Below are 26,857 nucleotides of genomic sequence, written 5' to 3'. Positions count from 1 at the left end.
AGCTGTTTTCCCACTGCCTGCTCCACATCTTAACAATCTTAATTATTTTACTAATAATTTTTATTTTTTTATGATGCCAATTTAAGAAAGACATTATGACAACCATTAGAATGTTTTCCTGGCTATAATAATGATAGGTGCCAATTTTTATGTGCTTATTGTGAACTAGAAACTATCCTAATACATTACACATATTGTCTAATCTTTCCATAGTTTAAAGGCATTATTATTCATTTTAATTTCCATAAAAAACTTAAGAGTAGTTGAACTAGAGTAAATGGAAGATAGACGGTTCTAACTGCATCAAAACTACTCTTGGCCTTAATATTCTGATGATATATCCTCATTTTTGTTTTTTAAATGTCTAACTCATCCACTGAAATTGTGTTCTGTTTTGTTTTTTATTGTACCATTCTTAAATTTTTGTAATTATTATTATTTTTTTTAATAATATATTTTATTGATTTTTTACAGAGAGGAAGAGTGAGGGATAGACAGTTAGGAACATCGATGAGAGAGAATCATCGATCAGCTGCCTCTTGCACACCCCCTACTGGGGATGTGCCCGCATCCAAGGTACATGCCCTTGACCGGAATCGAACCTGGGACCTTTCAGTCCATAGTCCGACACTCTATCCACTGAGCCAAACCGGTTTCGTCAAATTTTTGTAATTATTAATTCTGGAATTTTTAAAAATTTTAATCAATTTATTCAAAATGTGAGACATTATAAGAATGATAACACTGATAAAACACTACTGCTTTTGGAGGAATCTATTATTGGTAAACTATTAAAAATTATATTTTAGATAGTATATCATTAATGAAAGAAAATATATAAATATTTAATATGATAAAATACACTTATAAATGCCTTAGAGTAAAAAAAGTACTACCAAGTGTGACTGTCAATTAAAACAAACAAACAACACCAACAACAAAACAAAACAAAACAAAAACTAAGAGAAAATTGCTTTCTTGCTTAGTGTAGTATGAAGCCAATGTCATAGTTTATATATTTCATTGTCCTGTAATGATAAAGTGTCTAAGTATATAGTAGGCAATACCCTAGCTGAATTTACCTATTTATTTATTTATTTAGTCTCTCTGAGTAACTTTCTAGGTTTCCATAATCATATACAAGGGAGTTCTGCAAATTTGTAATGAAGTCTTATGAACCTTATACTATCTGGATTTTCTTGTTTAACCAATAGCTATAATTGGTTAAAATATATCTGACTTGTGAGATGTCTCATATTACTAAAATGTTACTTAAATGTTATCTAAATGTCATAAACAGGAACTAATTTATTATACACCTATAATATACCCATACATTTAAATATATATATTTCAACATATATGCATGAATATATATATTCAATGTTTGTGTGTATTCCAAATGATTGACTACATACAAAGATCCTGTATAAAATCTGAGATATTCTATCAGACTTCAGATAGGGAAGAGAAGTACTGTGAAAATAATATCACCTGGTCAATTTTGGTATAGATCAGCCATCAGATTTTGTACCACAGCTAAAATGGGACTGTCATACCTTTAGTATATTTATATGCTGTATCAGAAATACCCACCATTGATAATCATCAGCTTAACACCCAGTTTATTTCTGCTATGTGTCTTCAAAAGCATAATCTTCTGTGTCTAATTTTGTACTTGTGGAATACTTTTTTCTTTAGCTTAAAATACTTTATAGTAGTTGTGCAATATAAATTACAGAATGCTTCTAGGAATGTAGAACAAAATTGTGTCCAGTAGACATTGTTAGTATCTCTGTTGATTTTTATTTTAAAATGGCATCCTTAGCTAGCAATATCTTTTCAAATATATTGCCTGTACAGCTCTTCATGGACACTGAAACAGATTCAATGGCTTAACAATAGTTAACAATAATGCCTGAGCACCACTCTTTTTATGTTTCCCTCTAGGGGTTGAGTTGTTCTTAGGCATCAAGACTCCTTTTCCCAAGTGATTACTTATCAAAATCTATGAGGATGCTTAATTAATCCCTGACCTAGTTTTCCAAACTTTGTTATTTCTTCAGGCAATGGGAGGATACATCAGCACAGATGTAGCAGTGCTTGAATGAATTCAACAGTTGATCTTAGGATATAAACGTGTCTTTCTGATCTACTCTATATGGTCAAAGCATGGTTATAACCAGTTATTGTCACAGAAAGTTAGTTTCTTATTCTGGATATGGTGTTTGTTCCCAGGGACCATCTTCCTAAACTTATATTCTATATTTATAAGACAATAAATACTTAGTCATTTATGTATGAGTCATTTGTTAGAGCAGAATGTTATAAACAATACAAAAGTGTAGACATATGAAGGGCTAACTAAATGATGGTAATATCTACACAAAAATATATTAGGCATTAAATATTTTGAAAAAAACATTAATACAATTTTACAGTGCTCTTAATAAATGTTACATGCAAAAAACCTGTATATAAAGTTGAATGTACAATGTTATTTCAATATATTAAAACATATGTGAAGAAAATCTTTATCGTTAGTAGCCCATTGTTGTAGGATATTTTGACTCATTTGTCTTGTTGTATTTCCCCAAAACTTGGATCAATAGTCCTCAAAAAGGTGATGTTTTTCCCTCTGAGGAGACATTGGCAGTACTTAGCGAATTTCTATTTGTCACACCTTTAGGGAGGTTGCTACTGGTATCTCCTGGCTAGGGGCTAGGGATGCTGCTAAACAGCCTGCCGTGAACAGGACAATCACTCCCCCAATACATCAAATATCTGGCCCAAATATCATTAAAGCCAAGGTTGAGAAACTGTGCTCTACGTTAAATATGCATTTGATTTAAAATTAGGAAAAATCGACCATTAAAACCACAAGGAAAGAGTTTAAGTTACAGGATACAAAATCAAATTTTGTTATGTAGATTATATATTTTTTAAAATGAACACATATTTTGTTAAGTATAAGAAATTGGCAAAGGCACAATATTGCCTTTGTAATATTGCTGCTGTAATTCACTGGTGTAAGCTTTTTGGACAAGAGTGACAGGAATTCAACTTTGCCTGTTGGAACACTCAGGCTTAGTTTCAGTCATGGGAATCTGCACTTCTCCAATTGGGGGCATTTCTTGCAGTTGTTTTTGTTAAATCCCTCCTTGGCTTATTTTGGGTCTAAATTAAAGCCTGAGAACAACCAATATTCACACAAAGCTTTTGACGCAAAAGATTTGCACTTGAATGAACACTTACTTGAACACACATTTATTTTGCATCCTGTCAAAATTCCCAGGATATAATGAGATGAAACCATCTTCACACACACACACACACAGTCTAGTGATATGAGGACACAAAGAAAAATATCTAAAAATAGCTGATAGGCTAACTATTTTGCTTTTTTTTTTTTTTAAAATACTGTATTTGATCCCCAAAATGGCTAGACTTTGAGATTACCCTGGACATAGCCAAAATAACCTGGCTCACATTTATATTATGATTATAGATTTTTATAATGGTGGTCCCAGACTAACCCAATGTGATTATGTTATTCTGAAGGAAGTTAAATTAAAAGTGGTTGAGGACGGATTTTACCAATAACATTATATGTACATACACTTAATTTCTGCTAATCTGTAAAGATCTTGAGGATTTCAAATACTATGTGCTGTGTCAAATGTTGCTTTCATGTTATCAGTGTTATTAGTGACTGTTCCACACCTATTCCCCCTTATAGATCTGTCTTATTTACATGGATGGTGTCACTATGGCAATAAAGACTTACCCACATCTTTTTGGATGGTGCCCCTGGTAGCTGTACCACTTCAGAATAGTCTGAGGTGATAGCAGAAATGCTTGCCTTGTTGCATTAAATGCTGTACTCATAAATGTAGGCTTTAAAAATGCTCATTACATCCAACATTTGGCATTTCACAAATGTTATGAGGAGTCTCTGACTCTTTCTAAAAAACTAAAGGACCTTGTCAGCAGTAATAAGAGCATGTCTCATGGTGCTGTGGTCCAAAGATACTGAGGGAGATGAACCTAGCCCTGTGATAAGCAAGTATGCTTTAGCCTCTCCTTTATGCCAGATGTTGTGCTGCTAGTTTACATTTTTTATAACAAATACCCCAGCAACCTCACCAGATAGGTAGATATTATTTTCCAGCTTTATTCACAGGGTACTGAGGTTTAGATCATCAGCTTTTCAAAGTTGTGCAGCTAGTAAACAGTAAAGTCAGCCTTAATATACCAGAATTCATCACTCCTGTGCTCATTGTCCCCTTTGGAAATAAAAGCTCCAATCTCTCTTCCCACAGGAAATGAATAAATAGTCATCATCCTTAAACAGTGAGATGTAATCAAAAAAAGGAAATATTTTAAATGAGTGTGTAATGATCCCCGGCTAAACTTTAGAGACTTTGAGTGGGATCTTTTAATTTATAATCTTAGTTGTCCAAGAATTGTATTATGCTAAAATAATTTTAAAAAAAAGATTTTGAAAAGATACTGCATAATCATTGTTTATTTGATTACCCAGTGGTGTTATCCATCTTTAATCTAATCCTGGATAATTTTGCGGAATAGAACCTATCATTGTGGATTGCCTCTCTCTTTTATTATATACTAGAGGCCTGGTGCATAAATTCATGCATTAGTGGTGTCCCTCTGCCTGGCCTGCAGAATTGGGTTGAAACTGGCTCTCTGACATCCCCTGAGGGGTCCCAGATTGCGAGAGAATGCAGGCCAGGCTGAGGGACCCCACTGGTGCACGATTGGGGCTTGGAGGGACCGTGAGAAGGCTCTAAGGTATGTTTGGCCCATCTTGCTCAGTCCAAATAAGCTGGACCTCAGCAGCAAGCTAATCTACCTGTTGAAGTGTCTACCCTCAGGTGGTCAGTGCATATCATTGCGACTGGTTGACCAGTTGACTGTTTGTCCCCTGATGGTCAGTGCCCATCATTGCACACCATTGCTAGCAGTTGAGCAACCTTAGCATATCATTAGCATATTATGCATTGATTGGTTGAACAGCCAACTAGATGATTGGACACTTAACATATTAGGCTTTTATTATATAAGATTATATTATATAAGATTATATTATATTATTATATTATAATATACTATATTATATTAATATTATTGACAGTATTACGATGTCCCTCGTTTTCTTCCCTTTGCCTCCTTCCACCAGCCCTAGGCATTCACTACACTATTGTCTATGTCCATCGGCTATGCATATACGATCTTTGGCTAATCTCTTTATTTGAAGTTGGTGAGGTGGGAAGGCAGAAGGTGATGAATGATTAGTCACAATAAAGAAAATGTTTTGTAGCAATTGACAATTTTTGAATAAATAAAATTGAGAAATGTATTTATTTCCGTAATGAAAATATGCCACATTTTCCTCTATGTTCATTGGAAGGTGTTAGCAAAGAGCTTAGGAAGGAGCCTAAAAGACTCTCCTTGGCCTTTCTGCATTTCCTGTGTTCTGTGTTTCCAATGGGTTGCCTTTGTGTGTCCAAGAGTATTGAGCTAGGAAATGCTTTTTTAAGGAGCTTCACAATGTGCTTTTTCTTACTATGGGGAAAATAGCTTACTCATTGAAGCAGTGAAATCTGTTCTACTTAACATAGAAGGTGGTATGTATGAAGTGTGTATGTGTATAATACTTTTAGGGTATAAAAACCATTATTAAAGTTAGTCAGTTTGTCTTTACTCTTGGTAAATTTTTTTCCCTATACTTTACCCCACATCTGTGTTGTATGGTTATATTTACACACTGGATAGTAAACATATAGTAATGATTTTTTTCATATAAAAGATTTAAACTTTAGGCAAGATTGAATTAGGTGTGCATTTTTAAAGCTTCTAATTGCATTTTGATGAACTCCTTAGATAATTAATAAGTGACTGATTTACATAAAGTATATTTATACCTTATAGTCTAGCGGAAAATCACTTGCCTTATTAATGTTTCCATTTACTATTATAAAGTTATGTAATTGGACACTGGCAAGATACTTTTATAGCTTATTAGATCAGGGTAATTATCTGCATGTTATATTGCATGTTGTATTGCAATTGAAAGTATTGCATTATGGTATTTAAGTAAAGTGGCAAACCAAAATAGTTAAGTTGTGAGAGTAACCACAGACTTGCAATGAAAAATGAACACATTTGTTGAAAGATATTTCTATAACATGTAAATAATGTGTTCCATTTTGATAACTTTGTTTTTCTCTTGTTCTTTTTATTTTTTTTATTTCTTTATAATTTGCTGCTTGCCATTACAGGAAGTGGAGGTTTGTATTCAGTTTCTGTATTTTCTAATTTATTTTTGATTTTATATGATTCTTTCCATTGTAATAACTCATATCCACTCAATTCACATTATTTTCCCCTTAGGATGATTATTTCCGCACTTGGAGTCCAGGAAAGGCCTTTGATCAGGGTAAGAATCTAATTATTTTAAAATAAAAATCTTTACATGTCTATAATCACTGTTTTGAACATGATTTTAACTGTCTGGTTAGATTTTTTAAGATACTAAATAGGAGAGCTTAGATGTATGAAAAAACTCAGCAATAATTGCTTTCATTTCAGAATAATGTAATTAAATATACTTATTAGGTAACATGGTTATGTCAAGATGACTCTTATTATTAGATGCAGATCTTAGGTTACAATTTAGGCTTCTGAGCTATACCATGGCCACTTTTTGTGATACAAGTCACTTCCTCCAATTTTGAATATAGTCTCAAGTCCAGTCACTAGAAAATAAACATATTAATGTAAAAATTCCAAACAAATGACTATGGTGTCTCTTTCTCAGTTAATAAAAACTTTTATTTAAATAGAGATGTCTGGTAATTAGACTCAGCTAGGGTCTTAGTTAGGCCCAAATGGAAAAGTCTTACATATAATTGGGGTTTCCCACACCTCTGTACACACAGTTATGTAGCTCTGGTTTGCTTACTTGAGAAGTAAAAGCAGGGCATTATGCATGGGGAAGGAAGTACTTCTACCTGTGCATTGAGAATGAAAACACCAAACTCAATGCAAAGATTATTACACAAATATATTATTAAACAGATTTGTTTACTGAATTGTACAATATTAGAACCAGATACTTTCCTTTTTAAAGCTTGAAACAAAAGAAATTTCTACTTTATATAGATTAAAGTAAACTTACAAAAGATATTACTCCATAAAATAGTATAACTTAGAAATAGAAATAATTTTTTTAAGAAAGAGTCATAATGTGTTATTAATGGAAGCTTAGGTTATTCCTGGTAACTTTTGATTGTATATTTTGAATGAATGCTTCAATAGCCAGTCTCTCTAAGAGGGAATCAACCTGGGTGGACCTAGACAAGGACTGTTGTCCACATTGATGTTAACCTGCAATTGGAAAAAGTCACTCATATCCAAACCAATCTTTCATATTAGTTTATTTCTTCTGCACTTCATGTGGCCACCTCGCTTGTGGAGTATGCATTTAAAATTTCCAAAAAAATTTATTTTGATTTGCTTACTAATAAGTCAGATGAAATGAACCAAAAGGCAAGCAATGAAAAAATAATGACATGCAGACGGAGATATATTTGCAAGCTTTCTTGGGAAATGAATTATTATGATGGAATTATAAACCTTGAAAAATTAGAGTTATGTATGAAATGGATATTAACACTTAAATTTGCCATATGCGATGCATCCAATTACAATAAAGATTCTGTGTGTGTGTGTGTGTGTGTGTGTGTGATGATGATGATATGTTGAACAATGATTTATCTCTCACTAAAGTAAAAAATAAAAAAGATGGCTACAGGGAGGCTTCCAAAACCTTACGTACTTTAAACCAGATTTATTTTAATTTTCAAAGAGGTTTTCAGCCTACTAACTTGTCAAAAACATCATATTTATGAGGCAAAGAGGAAGATCATGACATGATAATAGCTGATATTTATTAAGACTGTCATGTATTGAGTCGCTATTCTAAGTATTCAATATATTAGTTCATTAAATCTTCCACTGCCAGATGATGTGGAAGGTGAGGCACTGAAGGAGGTTAAAGCTCCTGCCCAGGGTCATAGGCCTGCAATGTGACAGTCTGGATTTGGGTCCAGGCAATCAGACCCCTGAATCCCATTTCCTAATCACTACGTGGTACTGTTCCTTATATGATAGCTTTAAAATAAAATAATGACTAACAGAATTTTAAAGTTTATGCTTTAAAAATAAATATTTACTTGAATTAACTTTAGAAATAGAGCTGAATGCTTTGTTTCTCTGTTTTAGACAATATTTTGTAGACTATAAGACCCTGGTTTTGATTAATGGAACATATGTAATTGGTAAACATATTAATACATAAGAAAGTACTATATAGAAAAAGTTAGTTTGAGATACATGCATTTGTTTTTGGTTTTCAGTAAAATTAACTAACCCATTGGTAGACCATAGTGAGGAGTAAGGAAAAACATCCTTTTCCCATCCAATGCTGAATAAGATAAGATTTCATCATTTGGATACAATAGACGTGAGATCTTGACTTCTAATATTTGTTGTTTTTCCTGATGATATGCTCTTCTGTTCAGTATTATTTTCAAAATATAATTGAGCTGTTGAACATAGAAGACTTTTTATGAATGTTTATAATTTTTATTTTCTGTTTTTCATTGGTTTATGAACAGCATAGCACATCGATATAAGTTGATTTTTCACTTTCCTTTTTGGAAATTTGTATATTTCCTGAAAAGAGTGAGAAAAAATTGTCTTAGAATTCCTTTTTTTTCAAAGTATCAACTATTTTCTTACTGTCTAAAGTTTTACATATGTCTCCTTTCCCCCTGATTAACCCCTTCTCCCCCAGCTATTCCCACTCCAAGGGCAAGCCCCCACCGTGCCAGTGTCTGTGTCCATTGATTATACCAATTTGCATGCATACAAGTCCTTTGGTTGACCTCTAACCCCCCACCTCCCCTGCCATTTATCTCTGGATCTATTTTTGTATGTTAGTGTATGTTGATAAGTATATCTCACATATGAGTAAGATCTAGCATTACATTTTATGCTTATATTTATGCCATTTTAAACCATATTCATTATAACATCATACTTCCATCTCTATAGGATGCTTCACAAAATATGCAGAAATTAAAGTACAATTAATGAGCTTGTAAATTAACATTTCAAAATATAAATGGCATCATTTTTCAGCCTATAATTGCTTGGTACATATATGCATAAACATAGACACATATATATATACACACACATAAACTTACACATAATTACACATCTACAAACACATTTGCACCTGTAAATTTGCTTCTAGGTAAAGTTAGCTAATTGTTCATACATATCTTATCTACCTTTTGGTTTAATTGTCACAGATTTTTCATCTCACATAATTTTTATTTTCATTAATCAAAACATTTCCACTTGGCTTGTTTTTTGTTTTTGTTTTTTAAAAAGACTTTTGGTAAAATATAATGACTTCAAATGAATTTAAGTTAAACTATTTTGGTGATGTTAAATCTGCATTAAAATAAAAGAAAACATACCGATGTGCTAAATAAATTGCTTCGGTTATCTCCACTGGAAATTTCTGTGCCATTACTTCTCTTCATTAGTGTGGCTAATCATGAGTTGACACAACAGAAATGGACTGAAAAATAGTTTTAATGAGGACATGCATCTTTTTGAACATGGCATAAATATTCTATGTTTACGATGATAAAGGAAAGAAGAGATGCATGGATAAAGTAAAGTAGTAGCATGATAAACGTTTTAATGAATGCGTTGGATAGATATGCTGTAGCTTTAAAAAAAAATTTGTTTATTTCTTTTCTCTTTGCTTCTTTAACCCTACATTGTTTTTTGGGTCACATATTAATGTGGGTGTGTAAGTGATAAATTACTGGAATTTTTAGCAGTATTTTCTGACAGTTGTTTAGAGTCTCTAAATGGAAGTGCTATATATACAAGGATCATCTTTTATTCAAAAGTGTCCCCCCCCCCCCCCCTGCATGATATGATATCTAGGTGCCCTGAAGTGAAAGTTGGGATCAAAATGTGCTTTCTATCATTCCCTAATTTTGCTCTCCAAACCAGTTTGGAGTTTCTCCACCTGGTATCTACCATGACATTGAAGTAGTATCTATAGACTAATAACAGAGAAATGGACTTTAAATAGACCCGAAATTTCAGGACAAATTGATGTGTTTCACCTGCCTGTGCAGATTTCTGGGGATATGGAATTAGTGGCAAAAGGTGTAGCTGTGACTTAGGTCAGCACTCTTCTGTCATTTCACAGCTGTTTTGTTTAAAGATATTTTTATTGATTTCAGATAGAGGAAGGGAGAGGGAGAGAGAAATAGAAACATCAGTGATGAGAAAGAGCCATTGATCAGCTGCTCCCTGCATGTCCCACACTGTGGATTGAGCCTGCAACTCATGAAATGTGCCCTGACTAGCCGAAGCCGGTTTGGCTCAGTGGTAGAGCGTCGGTCTGCAGACTGAAAGGTCCCGGGTTCAATTCTGGTCAGGGGCATGTACATTGGTTGTGGGCACATCCCCATTAGGGGGTGTGCAGGAGGCAGCTGGTCGATGTTTCTCTCTCATCGACGTTTCTAACTCTCTATCCCTCTCTCCTCCTCTCTATAAAAAATCAATAAAAAAATAAAATAAAAGAAAGAAATGTGCCCTGACTAGAAATCAAACCTTGACCTCCTGGTTCATGGGCTCATACCCAACCACTGTGCCACACTGTTCAGGCACAGCTGTTTCTGTGTGTTACTTTGCTAAGTCCAGAGCTCTCTGGGAACAGCAGCTAATTTGGTTACATTTCATTCAACAACAAAAAAATCCCTAAAGTGATGTGTGTTGGGGACCATTTTTAAATTCAAACTGCTCAAAATCCAGCCACGAAAGATAGACATATGAATAGCTAATCTTATATCTAGTTGAGCAAGAACTGGAGGGAGGTGAAAAAGAAAGACACTGCTCTCTGAAAGGCCAGTCATGTATGTATATACCTATTGTTTCTGTCTTTTCAAGATCAGTTCTTAGAGTTCTTATCGAATTCTCCCAATTCTTCCTATCCATTTGCAAAACTTGTCACATATACCGACAGTCACAGCTTGAGATGCCCCCTGCAATAAATCCCTGGCAACTAAAGGAGAGGTGTTGATATTTCTTCTGGAGCTTTTATTCCCTTCGGTGAACAGAGCTGCTATATTATTATGGCTGTACTTATTTCTGAATTTGAAAAAGACTAGCATTTGAGAATTGTACCCCCAACTATCTTTTCCTTTTTAAAATGCATTACAAAACTTCTTTTTATATTTATATATTTTTTAATCTTTATCGTTGAAAGTATTGCATATGTCCCCTTTGTTCTGTCATTGACCCCTTATAGCCGGCCCACTCCAGTCCTCCACCTCCCTATTGTCTGTGTCCATGGGTGATGCATATATGCAAGGCCTTTGGTTGATCTCTTCCAACCCCCCCTTCTGCCTCCCCCCCACCCCCTTCCCTCTGAGGTTCTACAGTCTAAGGGCATTGCACAAATAGATTATACAATGTAGGTATTCACTCTCTCACAGATGCTTTTAATTTCCACTTGTTTACATATGCTTAGATGGTATTTATTGACAATAGTCTGAAACAAGCTTCACAATAGAGGCATGGTAATAACCATAATGCTGCTTTGTTTAAAAGCTTGGAGCTTTTTGACATTTTTCTAGTAGAAAAATTGGTGTTCTCAGAATTGAAATTCAGTGGGGATAGCATGCAAAGATGATTATGTGATTATAGTATTTTATAAAAATGCAAATTCTGAACCATTATTTGATCTGAATCATTATTTGATAAACTCAAAATAATTGATTTTGTGTGTGTTTTTGTATCATTTTAAAATAATTCCTTGTTAGCTGAGAGCTATGCCAATTTACATCATACACTTTATATCTTTTATTTGGGCAAACTTGGCTTATAGAAGCCTCTGTAAAACTGCAAAGACATATTCAACCTAGAATCCTAAAGTGCATGTTCCTTTGCTCTATGTCAGATTTAATACATAAGAACTACATCGGGCTTCTCATGAGAAATATACTTCAGCTTCCTACCTAATTCTGATTTACTTATACAATAATACTACTCCATTTGTTTTACACCATAATCTTTAATATATAGAAATCAAGAATATTAAATTTGTTTTGTTCTAGGTCAAATACTGCCTTTTTTTTTTCCTTCATAGATAATAAAGGTTGTATAAAGGAAGGTCTGTGTTTTTAATTTGGAAGATAAAATCTAGATAAATAATACTGAATTTATTTTTATCCCAGTAGCTTACATAGGTGTGCAAAAAAATACAAATTATATTTATTTCTCTTTAATGACCTTATATGTTACTGAATTGCCAATCAAATTTATAGAGCAAGGGGTCAATAAAATATAATGCAAAGATGTTGAGATATTTAAAAAATAATATTCTTATCTCAAACCTTGTTAGTCTATCATAGTAATAAATATTGTGAAGGTTGAAACATCAGTAGATACAGATAGGAAGTAATACTTTTAGCAGGAATCCTCTACTGGCAGAAGGAGTGATTTCCTGCCTGATCATGGGATTACAAAGCACTCATTTAAAAATACAGTTGCCTAGACCTGGTCTCTAAACATTTTGACTTTCAGTTGGCTGGGTCAGATGTGTGCATGTGTGGATGTGTTTAATAAAAATTGTTAAATAGATAAAAATCTTTCAAAAATTTTAAGTGGAGTAAGACTGTTGCTAATTCGGATACATGAAGAAACTGGGAATAATTTGTGTTTTTATTTGCTCAGGTGACACAAATACTGATAAAGGCAACTGAGATTAGAATTCATATCTTCTAGATACTAATCCTGTTGCCTTCCAAGATATTATGTAGCCCCGTTAATTTATTAGTAATTTTGTAATAATGGTTTGATAGCAAAATAACATACATTTTTAGTTTATTTTGTTAGGGCATAATTTTCATGAGTCTAAAAAAATTAATAAGAATATTTATCAAACATGTTGCACATCTACTGTGTATCATGAGCATTTGGTTATTATTCCACTCAATTATCACATCAACTCCTACTTTTATTTCTTTTACTTTGCTCCCATGTTTGTTTGTTTGGCAGTTATTATTGCTCCCGTTACAAAAAGCAGTAAAACTGTTATTCACTGAGGAGAAAATAATTCTCCCGCCCAACTCCCCGGCCCGCACCTTGATCCTAGAGCTTATTTGGAATAAGAAACAGAGTTTATATCTCATTTCATTTCTAATTCTGAGGTTCCTCCACACACATGTCCTGACCTAGGCCAGCATTTAGGCCAGGGGGCCTGGCTGTATCCATGATCATTCATTGCAGTTTCAAGTCAGACTTCATGAGGAAACTGCCCTTGACATTAGAGAAAAGACTGATTTTTTCTCACTCACAGTAACTTTGTACAGATCATTTAATCAAATTCTTTGGGTTTCTAGTTTCTGACCTCTAAAATTAGGAGGTGGCAAAGAATGATTTCCAAGTGTTAGCTTTTAAGTTTTATCTTTCCAGTGCTCTGCAAGACCTTTGGATCGCATGTTAAAGGTTAAATCTAAATGTTGACATTATAACGCTTAATTCTGCCAATAATTTTCATTCCTGTCATTTTTTGAAAAGCAGTCATTTGTCACTGGAGAGACACATTTAATTTTCAAGAAAAAGTTTTAAAAGTCATATTTTAGGAAAACAATTGGGGAAATATTTGTTAACAATGTTATCAAATTTATTTTAAAACACTTTATTATCATATATATTGCTGGCCAAATCTTACTTAATAAGTATTATGTCTGTAGTATTTTGCAGTTTTCTCCTTCTAATTGTAGGCTAACAAAAAAATTATATTATTAGAAGAGTGAGACATGCTATCTCCAAATTCACAATCACTTAATAATTAAGGGGCTTGCCCAAATATATTAGGCAATTATGTCACTATTTATATTAAGTTGCACATCTAGAACTAGCACTCATGTCATTAATCATGTAGTACTGTGTCTTGCTGTTATACTGTGCTCCAAAGTTATCACCTATAATTTTAATCATCATTGTACAAATGAGCTAATTATTGCCATACTGCAGTGGGGTGGGTTGTATTTCCAGTTAAGGCCAGAAACTAAAACAAATTTGAAAACAAGATAGGAAGCAACATGTTTAAAATTTCATAGTGACCTTTCATGTAAGGTAAGAGGCAGCATAATTTTAGGGAAATGTGGTGGGCTTGAGAATGAGTACTGGGCTCTAGTCTGAGCTGTACTAATGATTAGCTCTGCAAACTTGGAAAACTTAATTAACCTAAAGCCAGATGTAATTTTTGCAGATTAACATATAACTTAAGCCCTGAAGGCTTCCAAGAGATAGTTAATAAAGAGGTAGGGGAAACCGAAACCAGTTTGGCTCAGTGGATAGAGCATTGGTCTGTGGACTGAAAGGTCCCAGGTTCGATTCTGGTCAAGGGCATGCACATTTATTGTGAGCACATCCCTGGTAGGGGTGTGTAGGAGGAAGCTGGGTGATATTTTTCTCTTGTCGATGTTTCTAGCTCTCTGCCCTCCTTCTTTTCTCTCTGTAAAAACATGTGGTTATATGTCATAAACATATGGAAATTTCAAAAAAAAGACACTAACCCAGCAGGTCCCCCAAAGGATGAGTTTCAGTAGGCTGACCACACGCCACAGAATAGCCACAGCATTCCTAGAATGAACCCTGGAATGACAGCTTCCTCTACATGAATGGGGCATTCTTGCCAAGGTGCAAAAAGGTAGCTTCTCTGCCCACTAATTGTGCTGCACATCTCAGAATCTGTGGCCTGGGTTAGTCATACTCTCACCCTTAAAACTAGTTGCTGAGAATAGGGAGCAAGGAGGCTCTACTGGGTTAGTTGTGGGTCACTAACTGCTCCCTGGTTTGAAAGTGGAATTAGCCTATGAGCAGTTAGTGACCCACAACTAACCCAGCTACCTTTTTGCAGGTGTACCTATGCAATATCACGAAAGTTTGGATATAACCAGAGACACCTTGGCAAGAGTGCCAAACCCAGGAGTGCAGTGTTATAGGATGAAGCAAGTAGAACCCAGTCCTCACATACACTTCAAGTCTCATATCCAGCCTCACCTCAAATGACTGTATTGATAGATTCCCCTATCTTTTCTTTCTTTGGTTAAGCCAGTTTATTTATTTAGGTACTTACTAGAGGCCAGGTGCACGAAATTGGTGCACAGGTAGGCTCCCTAGGCCTGGCTGGTGATCAGGGCCGATCTGTGAGACAATCAGCGAGGGAATTGGAGGGGCCCCCACTGGCACCCGCCTTGGCTGGCCTAGAGCTGCCCCCACAACTGGCCCTGCCACCACCACATGCTCCTGGGTTGAGCGTCTGCCCTTTGTGGTCAGTGCACATCATAGCAATTGACAGTTCAGTCAATTTGCATATTAACCTTTTATTGTATAGGATGTATTCATTTATTCATTCATTTGTTTTTAATTGAATGTATTGGGATGACATTTGTTCACAAAACCATACAGATTTTAAATGAACAACTCAATAAAACATCATCTGAGCACAGTGTCATGTGACTATTGCCCCAAGCATTCCCATTCCCTGTCCCCCTTTATGCATGTAACTCCCTGTAGCTCCAAACCCCCTTTTCTTTGGTCATCACCACACTTTTGTGCTATGCATATATGTGTTTTGTCTAATCTAGGGGTGTCGAACTCAATCAGAGAAGGGGCCAAAATCTAAAATCCAGCCTAAATTGTGGGCCGAATGGTTTACTGAACAGTCATAAACTGTCATTGTGATGGAAACGCAGCTGAGTGCAGTGATGACAGCGCGGTGCGGGCCACATTGCAAGGCCTTGCGGGACGGATTTGGCCCGCGGGCCTTGTGTTTGACACATGTGATGTAGAGGAAGCTGTCATCGCAGGGTTCATTCTAGGAATGCTGTGGCTATTCTGTGGCGTGTGGTCAGCCTACTGAAACTCATCCTTTGGGGGACCTGCTCTGTTAGTGTCTTTTCTTTTGAAATTTCCATATATTTATGACATATAACCGCATTTTCTGGAAAGCTTTACTTGCTATTCCTGTGACTGGTATTGCCATTGTATCAATAGGTGAAAAAACAAAAGTTTGAGTGTTTTTGTTTTTTTCAAGGACTTGGAAAGCCTTTGACCTTATAAACTAAAAATTCACTTTATGTAATTACATTGGGAGAGACATTCAGGAAAAGATTTAGTTTAACTAAGTTATGTCAAATTAAATAGTTGGTATGAACCGGGGTTTCTTCCAAGGTCAAAGCCACTTCCTCTTAATAAGCTAGTTGTCCTAGGTGGCTCGTTAATCCACAGCAGCTTCTTTGTCTCCTTCCCTGGCCGTCAGTGGAGAGTTAGAGTCTCCTGGGCTCTTTTGCTGGAGCAGGAGAAACACGGAAAGCAGGGAACTACGCTGGGCAGTCACCTTAAAGACGCTTTGAAATATTAAAAACACAATAAATCTTGAACGTTGAGGAGTGTTACTTTAAATCTTTGATCTGGATAAATTAGGTAAACCAGAAGCAAATGTCTTTACTTTTAGAGGAATAGAGCTAAGCAGCCACAGTCTCCAATTACATGCTCAACAATCTCTTCTTTTAGTGATGCATAATTTATGAACCTAAGTTTTAGGCCTGTGCTACCACCACTTGATAATGTTCAAACTCTTTCAGGCAGTAAGAAGAAAATAAGGACTGAGGTCCAAACTCCTCACCCGGGGAGAAACAAACATTCCATGTAATGCCCGAGACAAAACTTACCGAATGCGAAAGCAAGCTGAATCTCTAGCACTGCTCTGGGTATTGCCCCGGCAGACTATCAAGGCTCCCACCCCTCTGGTCCGTCTAAGTTTTAAAATATTTAAAACCATAAAAATCTAGAACATCATACATTAGAATACAGAGTAATCTGAATAATATATGACTTTGTGTCTTTCCAAAGCCATGTTTGTACTAGTATTTTTAGTGTAGTGGAATATACTTGGCAGAGAAGTATATTTAAATTGCAATTAAAAGCAAATGCAATTAAGAGTTGATCACTCTATTTAAGGAGATTATATGTCAAAGGATAGTATGTTTTAAAGGCATTAGCTTTTTTTTTTAACCTCATCTTTTAAAAATTTTATTCTATTGTTTAAAGTATTACACATAGTAGTACATATATTTCATTCCCCCCCCCCCCACATTGACCTTCTCCCAGCCTCCTCTACCCCCTGTTGCATTCCACCCCCACAGTGTCTTGTGCCCATTGGTTGTGCTTATATGGTTATATGGTTGCATACAAGTCCTTCCCTTGATCTCTTTCCCCTGTCCCCCACCCCCGCCCCAACACGCCCCAGCCTTCCTGCTGTAATTTGACAGACTGTACCATGCTGTCTGTCTCTGCATCTATCTTTTTATTCATCAGGTTATAATGTTCTTTATTACACATAAATGAGTGGTATTTTTCACAACTTTTATTTGAAAGACCACTGAATAACAGTCTAAATTCATCCCAAATAACTCTGTCAGCAAGAATATATTCAAGCCGAAACCAGTTTGGCTCAGTGGATAGAGCGTCAGCCTGCGGACTGAAAGGTGCCAGGTTTTATTCTGGTCAAGGGCATGTACCTTGGTTGCAGGTACATCTCCAGTAGGGGGTGTGCAAGAGGCAGCTGATTGATGATTCTCTCTCATCGATGTTTCTAACTCTCTATCCCTCTCTCTTCCTCTCTGTAAAATATCGATAATATATATATATATTTTAAAAAAAGAATATATTCAAGTGTTTTTTTGTTTGTTTGCTTGCTTTTTCTCACCTTGCTTACAGAACAACTGGAAGGCATTTCTAATTGAAGCTATGACTCTGCATTAGACTGCAGTGTGGATTTAAATAAAGAAATGAGGTCAAGGAAGATAAGTGACATACTTGCACAAAAAGAAACTCTCAAACTTTGGATGTTTTCTGCTTAATTTAGAAAAGAGAAGAAAAGTGAAGCCAGATAAGTCCTATATATCCAGGGATATAGATTTTAACATAGCATAAAGTATATATACTAAATAGAACTCAAAGAGTTGAGACAATTTCTGTGTCTTATTAGGAATGTCATCCCTCAGTGGAATACTACATCATTAGGAAGATTGTGATTTTTGGAGGATCAAGACATATTAAATGGTCTTTCATAAAAATTAAAAAAGTGAAGGTAAAAAATAGGATTATCTAATAATTAGATAGTAGATTCTAATTGATAGTTGTCTTTAGCTCAATACAATGTTTATCTTTAATGATATTTAAGCTGTGAAGTATTTAATTTAGGTCTAGCCTTTGAGGTGTGGGGGTCGGTGGAGGGTATTCAGGTAAGATGGCTTGGCATAGATTTGCCTACATATTGTAGAATGATGAAGTTGCAAAAATCAGGAAAAATAAATATTTGCAGAACTCCTGATAGTAGCTATCTAAGATAACAGATTTTATCCTGCTATTTTATTAATGTTCAATCAGAGGGCATCTAATATTCTGGGATGAGAATGAAGATTTGGCTAAATTTGGGCAGGTCTAGTTCTTAAGCCAGAATTCTAGGAAAAGTCTCATAGCAAGGATTCTGACAGGAAAAGAAGATGGAAACATAATTACCAGGTCAAAATAAATTACAGACTAGGTTTCAGGCACATGAGAGACACATAATCAAGGAGTTGTGCATTGCTAATCTACCCAGCAGTGTATAATTGGAGTTAGTCAATTTCCTTCTGCCTAAGGCAGTGGTAGGCAAACTTCGGCTCCTGAGCCACATGGGGCTCGAGAGCCATGATTTGCTGCTCTGTTGACTAATGAGTTTGCTGACCATTGACCAAAGGAAAGTGTGTCCTTTAGGGACTTCTACTAAGTTCTCTGGTGGGATTTCTATTTCATACCCAAGGAAATACATATGCTTTTCATAATTTCTTACATTGTTTCATCTGCTTACCAATACACTTATTCCTGCCCCTCTCTCTAACATCCAAATATAGATAATGACACCTTATGTAATCACATAGGAATAATGAAAGTCATAAAACACAAAACAAGCAAGCAAAAAGATAACACATGGGGTCTTTGAGGTAGTCACAGTGTATAGAAGAAAGGGTATTTATTATTCTGTCCTTTTGACCTTTATCCCTAAGACTTTACCCCAGTTTGTGTTTTCTTTCTATTTGGAAATGACCTAAGGGTTAAAGTTGATGGAGCCAACTCTCTCTCACCTGCTAATTACTAGTCTAGGCTATTTTGTTTTTAACTTACCCTGAGTGGTTCTTATAGAGTTTTAAAATAATTTATGAAAACAATATTTTATCAATGGGTAGATGTTAATTTGGGAACTAATACATTAGTTACCATATACGTAAATACAAATGTATTTGTTGATAATATAATTGCTTAATATATGAGGAACCTCAAGGTTTAAAAATTATATATGGAGATAAATTACCATTTTTATTCAAGTACTCTGGCTTTTTTTGTTTCGTTTTGTTTTCCATCCTGAAAATTACACAACTGTTCATTAAAGTAATTATGTCCTTTAAAATAAATTTAGTAGTTTTTCCAGCTAGAGCAGTGTTAGTTTAGGTTAAATTGAAATGCACACTGGATACAGATCTTGAAGGACATATTTGATCCTTATTAACATGTTTGCAATTAACAGTCCACATGCAAAAGCTACAGTTTTAATCACAGAACATGACTTAAGTCTTGCTGAGCTGATAAGAACTGAGCCATCTCCAAGCTGCCAAGTTAAGTTCCATATTGCAGCCCTGTTTTTAATTAGATATTAAATTGCCATCAAATTGTACTTTCAAACCACATCTCCATCTTTTCATTAAACCAAAGACATTCAGTATCCTTTACTGTGAAATACAGGGATGACCTTTTTATTTAAATCGATTTTGCCTTTTCCATGCCTACTTTTTTTTTTTTAAGCAGTTTATTTGTGTGTGTGTGTGTGTGTGTGTGTGTGTGTTTCTTGATAAACGTTAATATTTTGATTTGAAATTTTCAGTTTATTACCTTGTTCAATAATGACTTTTTGGACATGAAAAAAGTAATAAATATTATTTAGTATAAATATACTACATTTTTTGTCTCTTTTCCCCAGGTTGGCTACATTTAAAAGCTTTCTAGAAATCAAGATAAGGCTGAGAGTTTTGAGAAGCTAGACATCTTTTCGTTTCAATATTCAGATTTTTTCTGAAAGTTACTTCTTGTAAGACAATAGAAAAATCAGATAGTGTCTACTTCTATCACTATTTCTTTTAAAAAAATGTATTGATTCTGAAAAATTTATTTTCCTTTTATTGTTGACAGTATTACAGATGTCCCCCAATTCCTCACCGCTCTCCCCTCCCCCATTTATCTCCCTCTTCCCAGTCCCTGCCCCACCCCAGGCCTTCATCAGGCTATTGTCTCTGCCCATTGGCTAAGCATGTATCTATATGAGTTCTTCGATTAATCTCTTTCCATCTGTCCTCCTTCCCCACTGAGATATGTCAGTCTGTTCCATGCCTCTATGTCTCTGAACCTATTATGTTCATTAGTTTGCACTTATAAGTGAGATTATATGATATTTGTCTTTCTTTGGCTGGCTTATTTCACTCAGCATAATTCTTCCCAAGTCCTTCAACATTGCAGCAAAGGGTATTAGATCCTTCTTTTTTACAGCTGCATAGCATTTCATTCTGTAAATGTACCACAGCTTTTTTTTCATCTAGTGATGGGCAGTTGGGCTGTTTCTAGATTTTAGCTATTGTAAATAGCACTACTATAAACATATGGATGCATGTGTTCTTTCTGAATGATGTTCCTAGAAGTGGTATCACTAGGTCAAACAGTAGTGCCATATTTAATTTTTTTGTATAAATTCCATACTGTTTTCCACCGTACCTGCACCAGTCTACCTTCCCAGCTGCAGTGTACTAGGGTTCTCTTTTTCTCTGCATCCTTGCCAGCACTTGTCATTTGTTGATTTGTTGATGGTAGCCATTCTGTCAGTATGAGGTGATATTTCATGTTTTTTTAATTTGCATCTCTCTGATGATTAGTGATGTTGGGAATTATTTTCATATATCTCTTGACCATCTGTATGTCCTCTTTGGAGAAGTGCCTATTCAGGTCCTGTGCTCATTTTTTATTTTTATTTTTATTATTATTATTTTTTAAAATATATTTTATTGATTTTACACAGAGAGGAATTGAGAGGGACAGAGAGTTAGAAACATCAATGAGAGAGAATCATTGATCAGCTGCCTCTTGCACACCACCTACTGGGGATGTGCCTGCAACCAAGGTACATGCCCTTGACGGGAATCGAACCTGGGACCTTTCAGTCTGCAGGCCGACGCTCTATCCACTGAGCCAAACCGGTCTCGGCCTGTGCTCATTTTTTAATTGGGTGGTTTGTCTTCCTTTTGTTGAGCAGTATGAGTTCTACATATTTTGAAAATTAAACCCTTTTCTAATGTGTCATTAGCAAATAGTGATTTTTTATTGATTTTTTTTTTAGACAGAGGAAGGAAGAAGGAGGAGAGAGAAACATCGATAGGAGTGTGAAACATCAATAGGCTGCCTATTGAATACCCCCTACTAGGTATAAAGCCCGCAGGCAGGTCATGTGTCCTGACTGGAAATCTATCAGCAACCTTTTGGTTCACAGGATGACACCCAACCAACCTGAGAAATTACATGTAATTTCTGCTGGGTAGAAGGGAATTCTGAAGTCCAGTAGAATAAAACAAATTTAATAATATATTACTTTAGTAAGACACATAGTGAAATAAAATAGTTGATGACTTTGAAATGCATTTACTGGAAGAAAACAAAAAAACACCAGTTGTAATTTGATAGAGGACAGTCTTCATGTAGTAAATTCAAATGGAGAATTAAAAGAGTTTACTCATAAGAGAAACTTTAAATGCATATAAAATAGTTTTGGTAACACTGGGGCAGTGGAAGGCGAGGAAGATCCCTTTAGTATCCTTGGTAATACTGTATTTTGTATTGAGAATCAGGGATGGGGCATGAGGACCTACACGCCATGTATTTCCCGACTCAGCATAATTCTTTCAGTTATTAGGGTTGGTTTATGCCTACTCAATTTCACTTTTGTTTTCCTGTGTGCAAACAGCAGTAATTCTCCCCCAGAGGACCAGTGTGAGGCCTAAATAATATGTAAAAAACTTTAAGAGGTATACATACTGCATATTAATAATAAGAATAACAACACTATTAGATATAGATTCCCGATTTACAATTTTAAAGAAAAATATACATTTTTTTTGTTTTCTCAAACATAATGTTAACTTGAACATTTATTTAATAATATAAACCTTTAAAAACACTCAAAAGTAAATCACTTTAATGCTCAGTTCCTTTTAGTTTGTAAAAGTCATATATTAATGCTTGGCACTCTTGATTTCCTACTGCTAAATTATTAGTAATGTTTATGATGATGATGTCATGATACTGTGATATGACTAATCCATGCTGCCAGTGGCTCCAAACTAAATTAAATCACAGTGGTAATGATGGGCAACCCTGCTGAGCATGAGCAATTAGGACATAAAACCATTAGTTGTAATGAAGAATTCCCATTTCTATAGAGTGATTTTTCACAGAAAACTAAAGAGGATGAATCCAAGTCAGCCCCCCCAAATAAAATAATTAGTTCTTGTTGCTTCATTAGCATCTTAAGAGATAATGACTATTGAGCCCTTTAGTATGTTTTCCAGAAGCTAATTAGAAATGCAACTTATAATTTTTTGAATTGGATACAGAAAAAGTGCTCATCAAAATGTCATTTAAGTTGAGGCCTTTTTTCTGTTTTTTTTTTTTTTTTGTTGTTGCTTGTTTCTATGATAATTAATAAAGTGAAATGAGATAAACCCCTATCTCTTAAGTAGAATACGATATTTTGTTTCTTTATAAAGTTTAGATATTTAGCTGTAAACACACAATATGTATTTATATACGTTAAGGTCACAGCAGGTATCCTTGCTAACTGGGTGATAAAAAATACTTCGTATAATCTTAGGGACTGCAACAGTCAATGACATTGTTTTATTGATGGAGAAGCCAAAATTCAATAGAGTTGTCCTCTATGAAGCTGGTTAACTTCTAGCTCTTTGTTCATCCTCCCCAACAGCAGGGCGGCTTCCAAGCTCCATTCCTCAGTTTCTTTTCCCCTTTTATGTGAGACAGTTAGCTGTGCCCAGCAGTATTGCCATCTCCTTTTTTTTTTTTTTTTACCTCTAACATTACCAACTGATAATTGAACACATTTATATTTAAGTAGTTAAGTCATGTGTAAAAACTGGACACTTTATGTTTGTTTCTCATACCATCCCCCCTACCACCACCACCAATGCCATAAAATGTCGATTTAAAAAAATATTGTATTATATTTGGTTTTTAATTTTTTTAAATTTTTATTTTTTTTAATATATATTTTATTGATTTTTTTTTACAGAGTGGAAGAGAGAGGGATAGAGAGCTAGAAACATAGATGAGAGACAAACATCGACCAGCTGCCTCCTGCACACCCCCCACCAGGGATGTGCCTGCAACCAATGTACATGCCCTTGACCGGAATCGAATCCCCGGGACCCCTCAGTCCACAGACCGATGCTCTATCCATTGAGCCAAACCAGTTTTGGCTGTATTTGGTTTTTTAATCCTCTGCCTTGTAAGTTTGGTTTTTAGCCTTTCCTCTTCTTCATCCAGATTTCCTATTAATTTGTTGAAGTAATTTAGTGGTTGGCTGTGGCTAAATTAAGCAAGAAGGTAATGGCTAAAGGGGCTTCAAATAATCAAAGTAAGAACTAATGTCACAAGACAAACATTTCATGAGTGATACTAGAGCAGTAAGCCTCGTTGAAATGGTAGGACATTGGACTTTAGGTCTGGCCTTCTGCAGAGATAACCAGGAGTTCAGCTTCCTGGGGTAATGGATTCCAATTGCCCCTGCACAGAACTTTACTTAAGAAGTAGGACTATTATTTTAAAAAAAACAGGGGGTAAGAGTAAGGTTTCTCCCTGCAAGTCATGGGGTTGGGGAAGAATTTAGTCAACAAAATATTCTGTGCATAGTCTTTATGCCTGTAACCATGGCCATTTTGTAAATGGGATTCTCGAACAATGTAAGCAGGAATGATAGAGAAATAATCTTGGAGACCTAGAACAATAGCTGATTCACATCATAGGATTGAGAGCTGCCTCTGGCGGCATTTATATGGAACACAACTATCTACCTACTCTGTGTCTATTCCTTGAGGACTATCCATGTATCTCTCCCACTGAACTCTTTTCTCTATTCATCCAGTCTTGTTCTTCCCACAGCCATGACTAGACAGCCAGCAAATTAGTCCTCTCCCATGATTCAGTATCTCTCCTTAGTCACTTCTCCTTGGTCAAGTAGATGTGGTCTACTTCCCTGCACTCTGCCTAATGCAGTTTATCTTTATTACTCTATTCCAGGATTATCCATAAATAGGACCATAACACGGTGGAATTCTGACCTACCCATAAACCAGGGCCAATTATTTCTCCCTCCTATTTAAATTTGCAAATTTAAATTGAGTATTTTCTAGCTGCCTCTTCTTGTATCTCACAGTGATATATCCTACTTTCTTTTTTTTTTAATTTATTTTATTTCACAGAGGAAAGGAGAGGAAGAAGGAACTAGAAATATCAATGATGAGAGAGAATCATTGATTGGCTGCCTCCTGCATAACCCCTACTGGATAGCCCTGACCAGGAATGAAATCTGTGACATCCTGGTTTATAGGTCGATGCTCAACCACTGAGCCACACCGACCAAGCTATTGTACTTTTTTTACAGAAAAAATAGATACTGTCCAGTAAAAGTTTTGTGCTTCATAAGGCAATATTGCAATACAAAGTAACAATTTTTGAAATATTTATCCTTTATATAAGTTTCAAAGTTTAGCAGTAATATGCAGCAACATTGTACCCTCTTCAGTTCTATTTCCCCATTTGTCAATCATGGACTACTTTAGAATTTCCCACATTTCAGTTCCATTGTCCTTCTTGTTATATGGTACCAGAGGCCCAGTGCATGAAATTCGTGCACAGGTGGGTGGGGGGAGGATCCCCTCAGCCCAGCCTGCACCCTCTCCAAAATTGGAATCCTTCTCACAATCCTGGACCAGTGGCTCCTAAACCACTCATCTGCCTTCCTGCCTGATCACCCCTAACTGCCCTCCCCCACCAACCTGATCACCCCTAATTGCCTCTGCCTGCCAGTCTGATCGCCCCCAATTGCCCCCCCTCTGCCAGCTTGGTTGCCCCCCCCATGCTGGCCTGGTTGGCCATTTGGTCACCCCTCACTAACCCCCCTGCCAGCCTTGCCACCTCACACAGCCTGTTTGGTCGTCTATTCGGTTGCAATCGTCACTTAGGCTTTTATATAGATAGATGATTCTAGTTATGTTCTTTTTACTTTCTAATAGCTAGCAGAAAAATAGACTTCTAATACTTCCTATAGAAAACTACATATAGAGCTAACCTTATGGCCATTCATCTCTGCTGCTTCTATCATGTTTGGAATATGATATAGTGCCAGCTCTTGTAGTTTTAGAGGCTTTTATGTGATTCACTAGAATTTGATTCTGCTGTAATAATTTGATCATAACTAATTGGATCATATTGCATTGTCAATTTACAGCCTTCAAAACTGACTACAAATACTTTTTTAATGTCTTGGAGATAAATATCTTAGTCAACAAAAATGTCCAGTGTTTGACCTGAAGGGCTATGAGCATCAGAAAATGCACTATCATTTGATTTAGTTATCTAGGCAAAGTAGGTTTAATCTAATCACATCTATCTAGGTGGCAGTCCATGAAACCTTCCTTTAACAATGGCCTGATGAGTACTTAGTGAGGGTTTTTTTTTTTTTTTTTTTTTTTTTTGTAAGCTATGATATTAATTGGAAATGACTAACTGAAAATCAATAAAGATCCATAAGGCACATTTACCTGTCAGGGTGATTATCATTGTTGCTTTGCCAAGATAGTCGGTTATTGTTATTATTGCAGTTCTGCTTAAGCAACATAAATCTCCTGAAAGAAGTATTTAACAAACATTTCAAAAACTTTACTTCATAGACCATGTTCTGAAGATTAATCTGTATATGAAAAAATAATCTTGGCTATAAATTTGATTAGCTTATTACTACAGCCAATAATGTTATTGATTCTATAAAACAGTCTTAGTTTTAAAGGTCTGTATACTAAACTTCCCTTCATTTCTAGGATGTCCATATTCCGGTAGTTACACCCAATGTCTTTAGGGATTTCGGCAAAAGTATTGAATAAACAGTCAAGGAAGTGAGATCCAGTTCTGCATTTTCTTTCCTATCATTACTCATTTTTTTTTAAATTTTATCTGTCTGCAGTATGGAATATTTGCCTTAAAAAATAATATGCTGCATTGATGGGAAAGAATTGACTTATAGTATCTAAATGTTGATGATGAAATTTGTCATCTCTGATTTTTATTGTATGCTCTGCTGCCTTGAGATGGGTGATTGAGAAGGCTTAAATAATCTCATAGAGAAAATTGTCCTTTTATTTTTGCATAATTTACATAAAGTAAAATACAGTATTTTAAATTATTGTATTTTACATTTTGATACATTTTGGTGGGTGCAGATAATTGAATTAACATAACTTTAATTAAGATGAAGAACATTTCTTTCACTCCAGGGATTCCTCAAACTGCC

At 35.4% G+C, this 26,857-nt stretch overlaps 1 protein-coding gene across 3 annotated transcripts in view; it reads left to right on the top strand.

Moving 5' to 3' along the window:
* Positions 1-26,857, top strand: part of SPOCK3 (SPARC (osteonectin), cwcv and kazal like domains proteoglycan 3) — a 307,350-nt gene that overhangs the window by 127,687 nt on the left and 152,806 nt on the right. For 2 of the 3 annotated variants that reach the window (XM_045576531.1, XM_036424368.2), the window contains exons 3-4: positions 6,303-6,311; positions 6,415-6,460. In XM_045576531.1, coding sequence (XP_045432487.1) covers positions 6,303-6,311; positions 6,415-6,460 — 55 coding nt within the window. The remainder of the gene's footprint in view (positions 1-6,302; positions 6,312-6,414; positions 6,461-26,857) is intronic. The other variant, XM_036424369.2, reaches the window with a different exon arrangement.

The sequence above is a fragment of the Pipistrellus kuhlii genome, unplaced genomic scaffold (assembly GCF_014108245.1).
Source record: "Pipistrellus kuhlii isolate mPipKuh1 unplaced genomic scaffold, mPipKuh1.p scaffold_m20_p_8, whole genome shotgun sequence".
NCBI lineage: Eukaryota > Metazoa > Chordata > Mammalia > Chiroptera > Vespertilionidae > Pipistrellus > Pipistrellus kuhlii.
The sequence above is the reverse complement of the archived record's forward strand: the minus strand, read 5'-3'. Positions and strand labels throughout refer to the sequence as shown.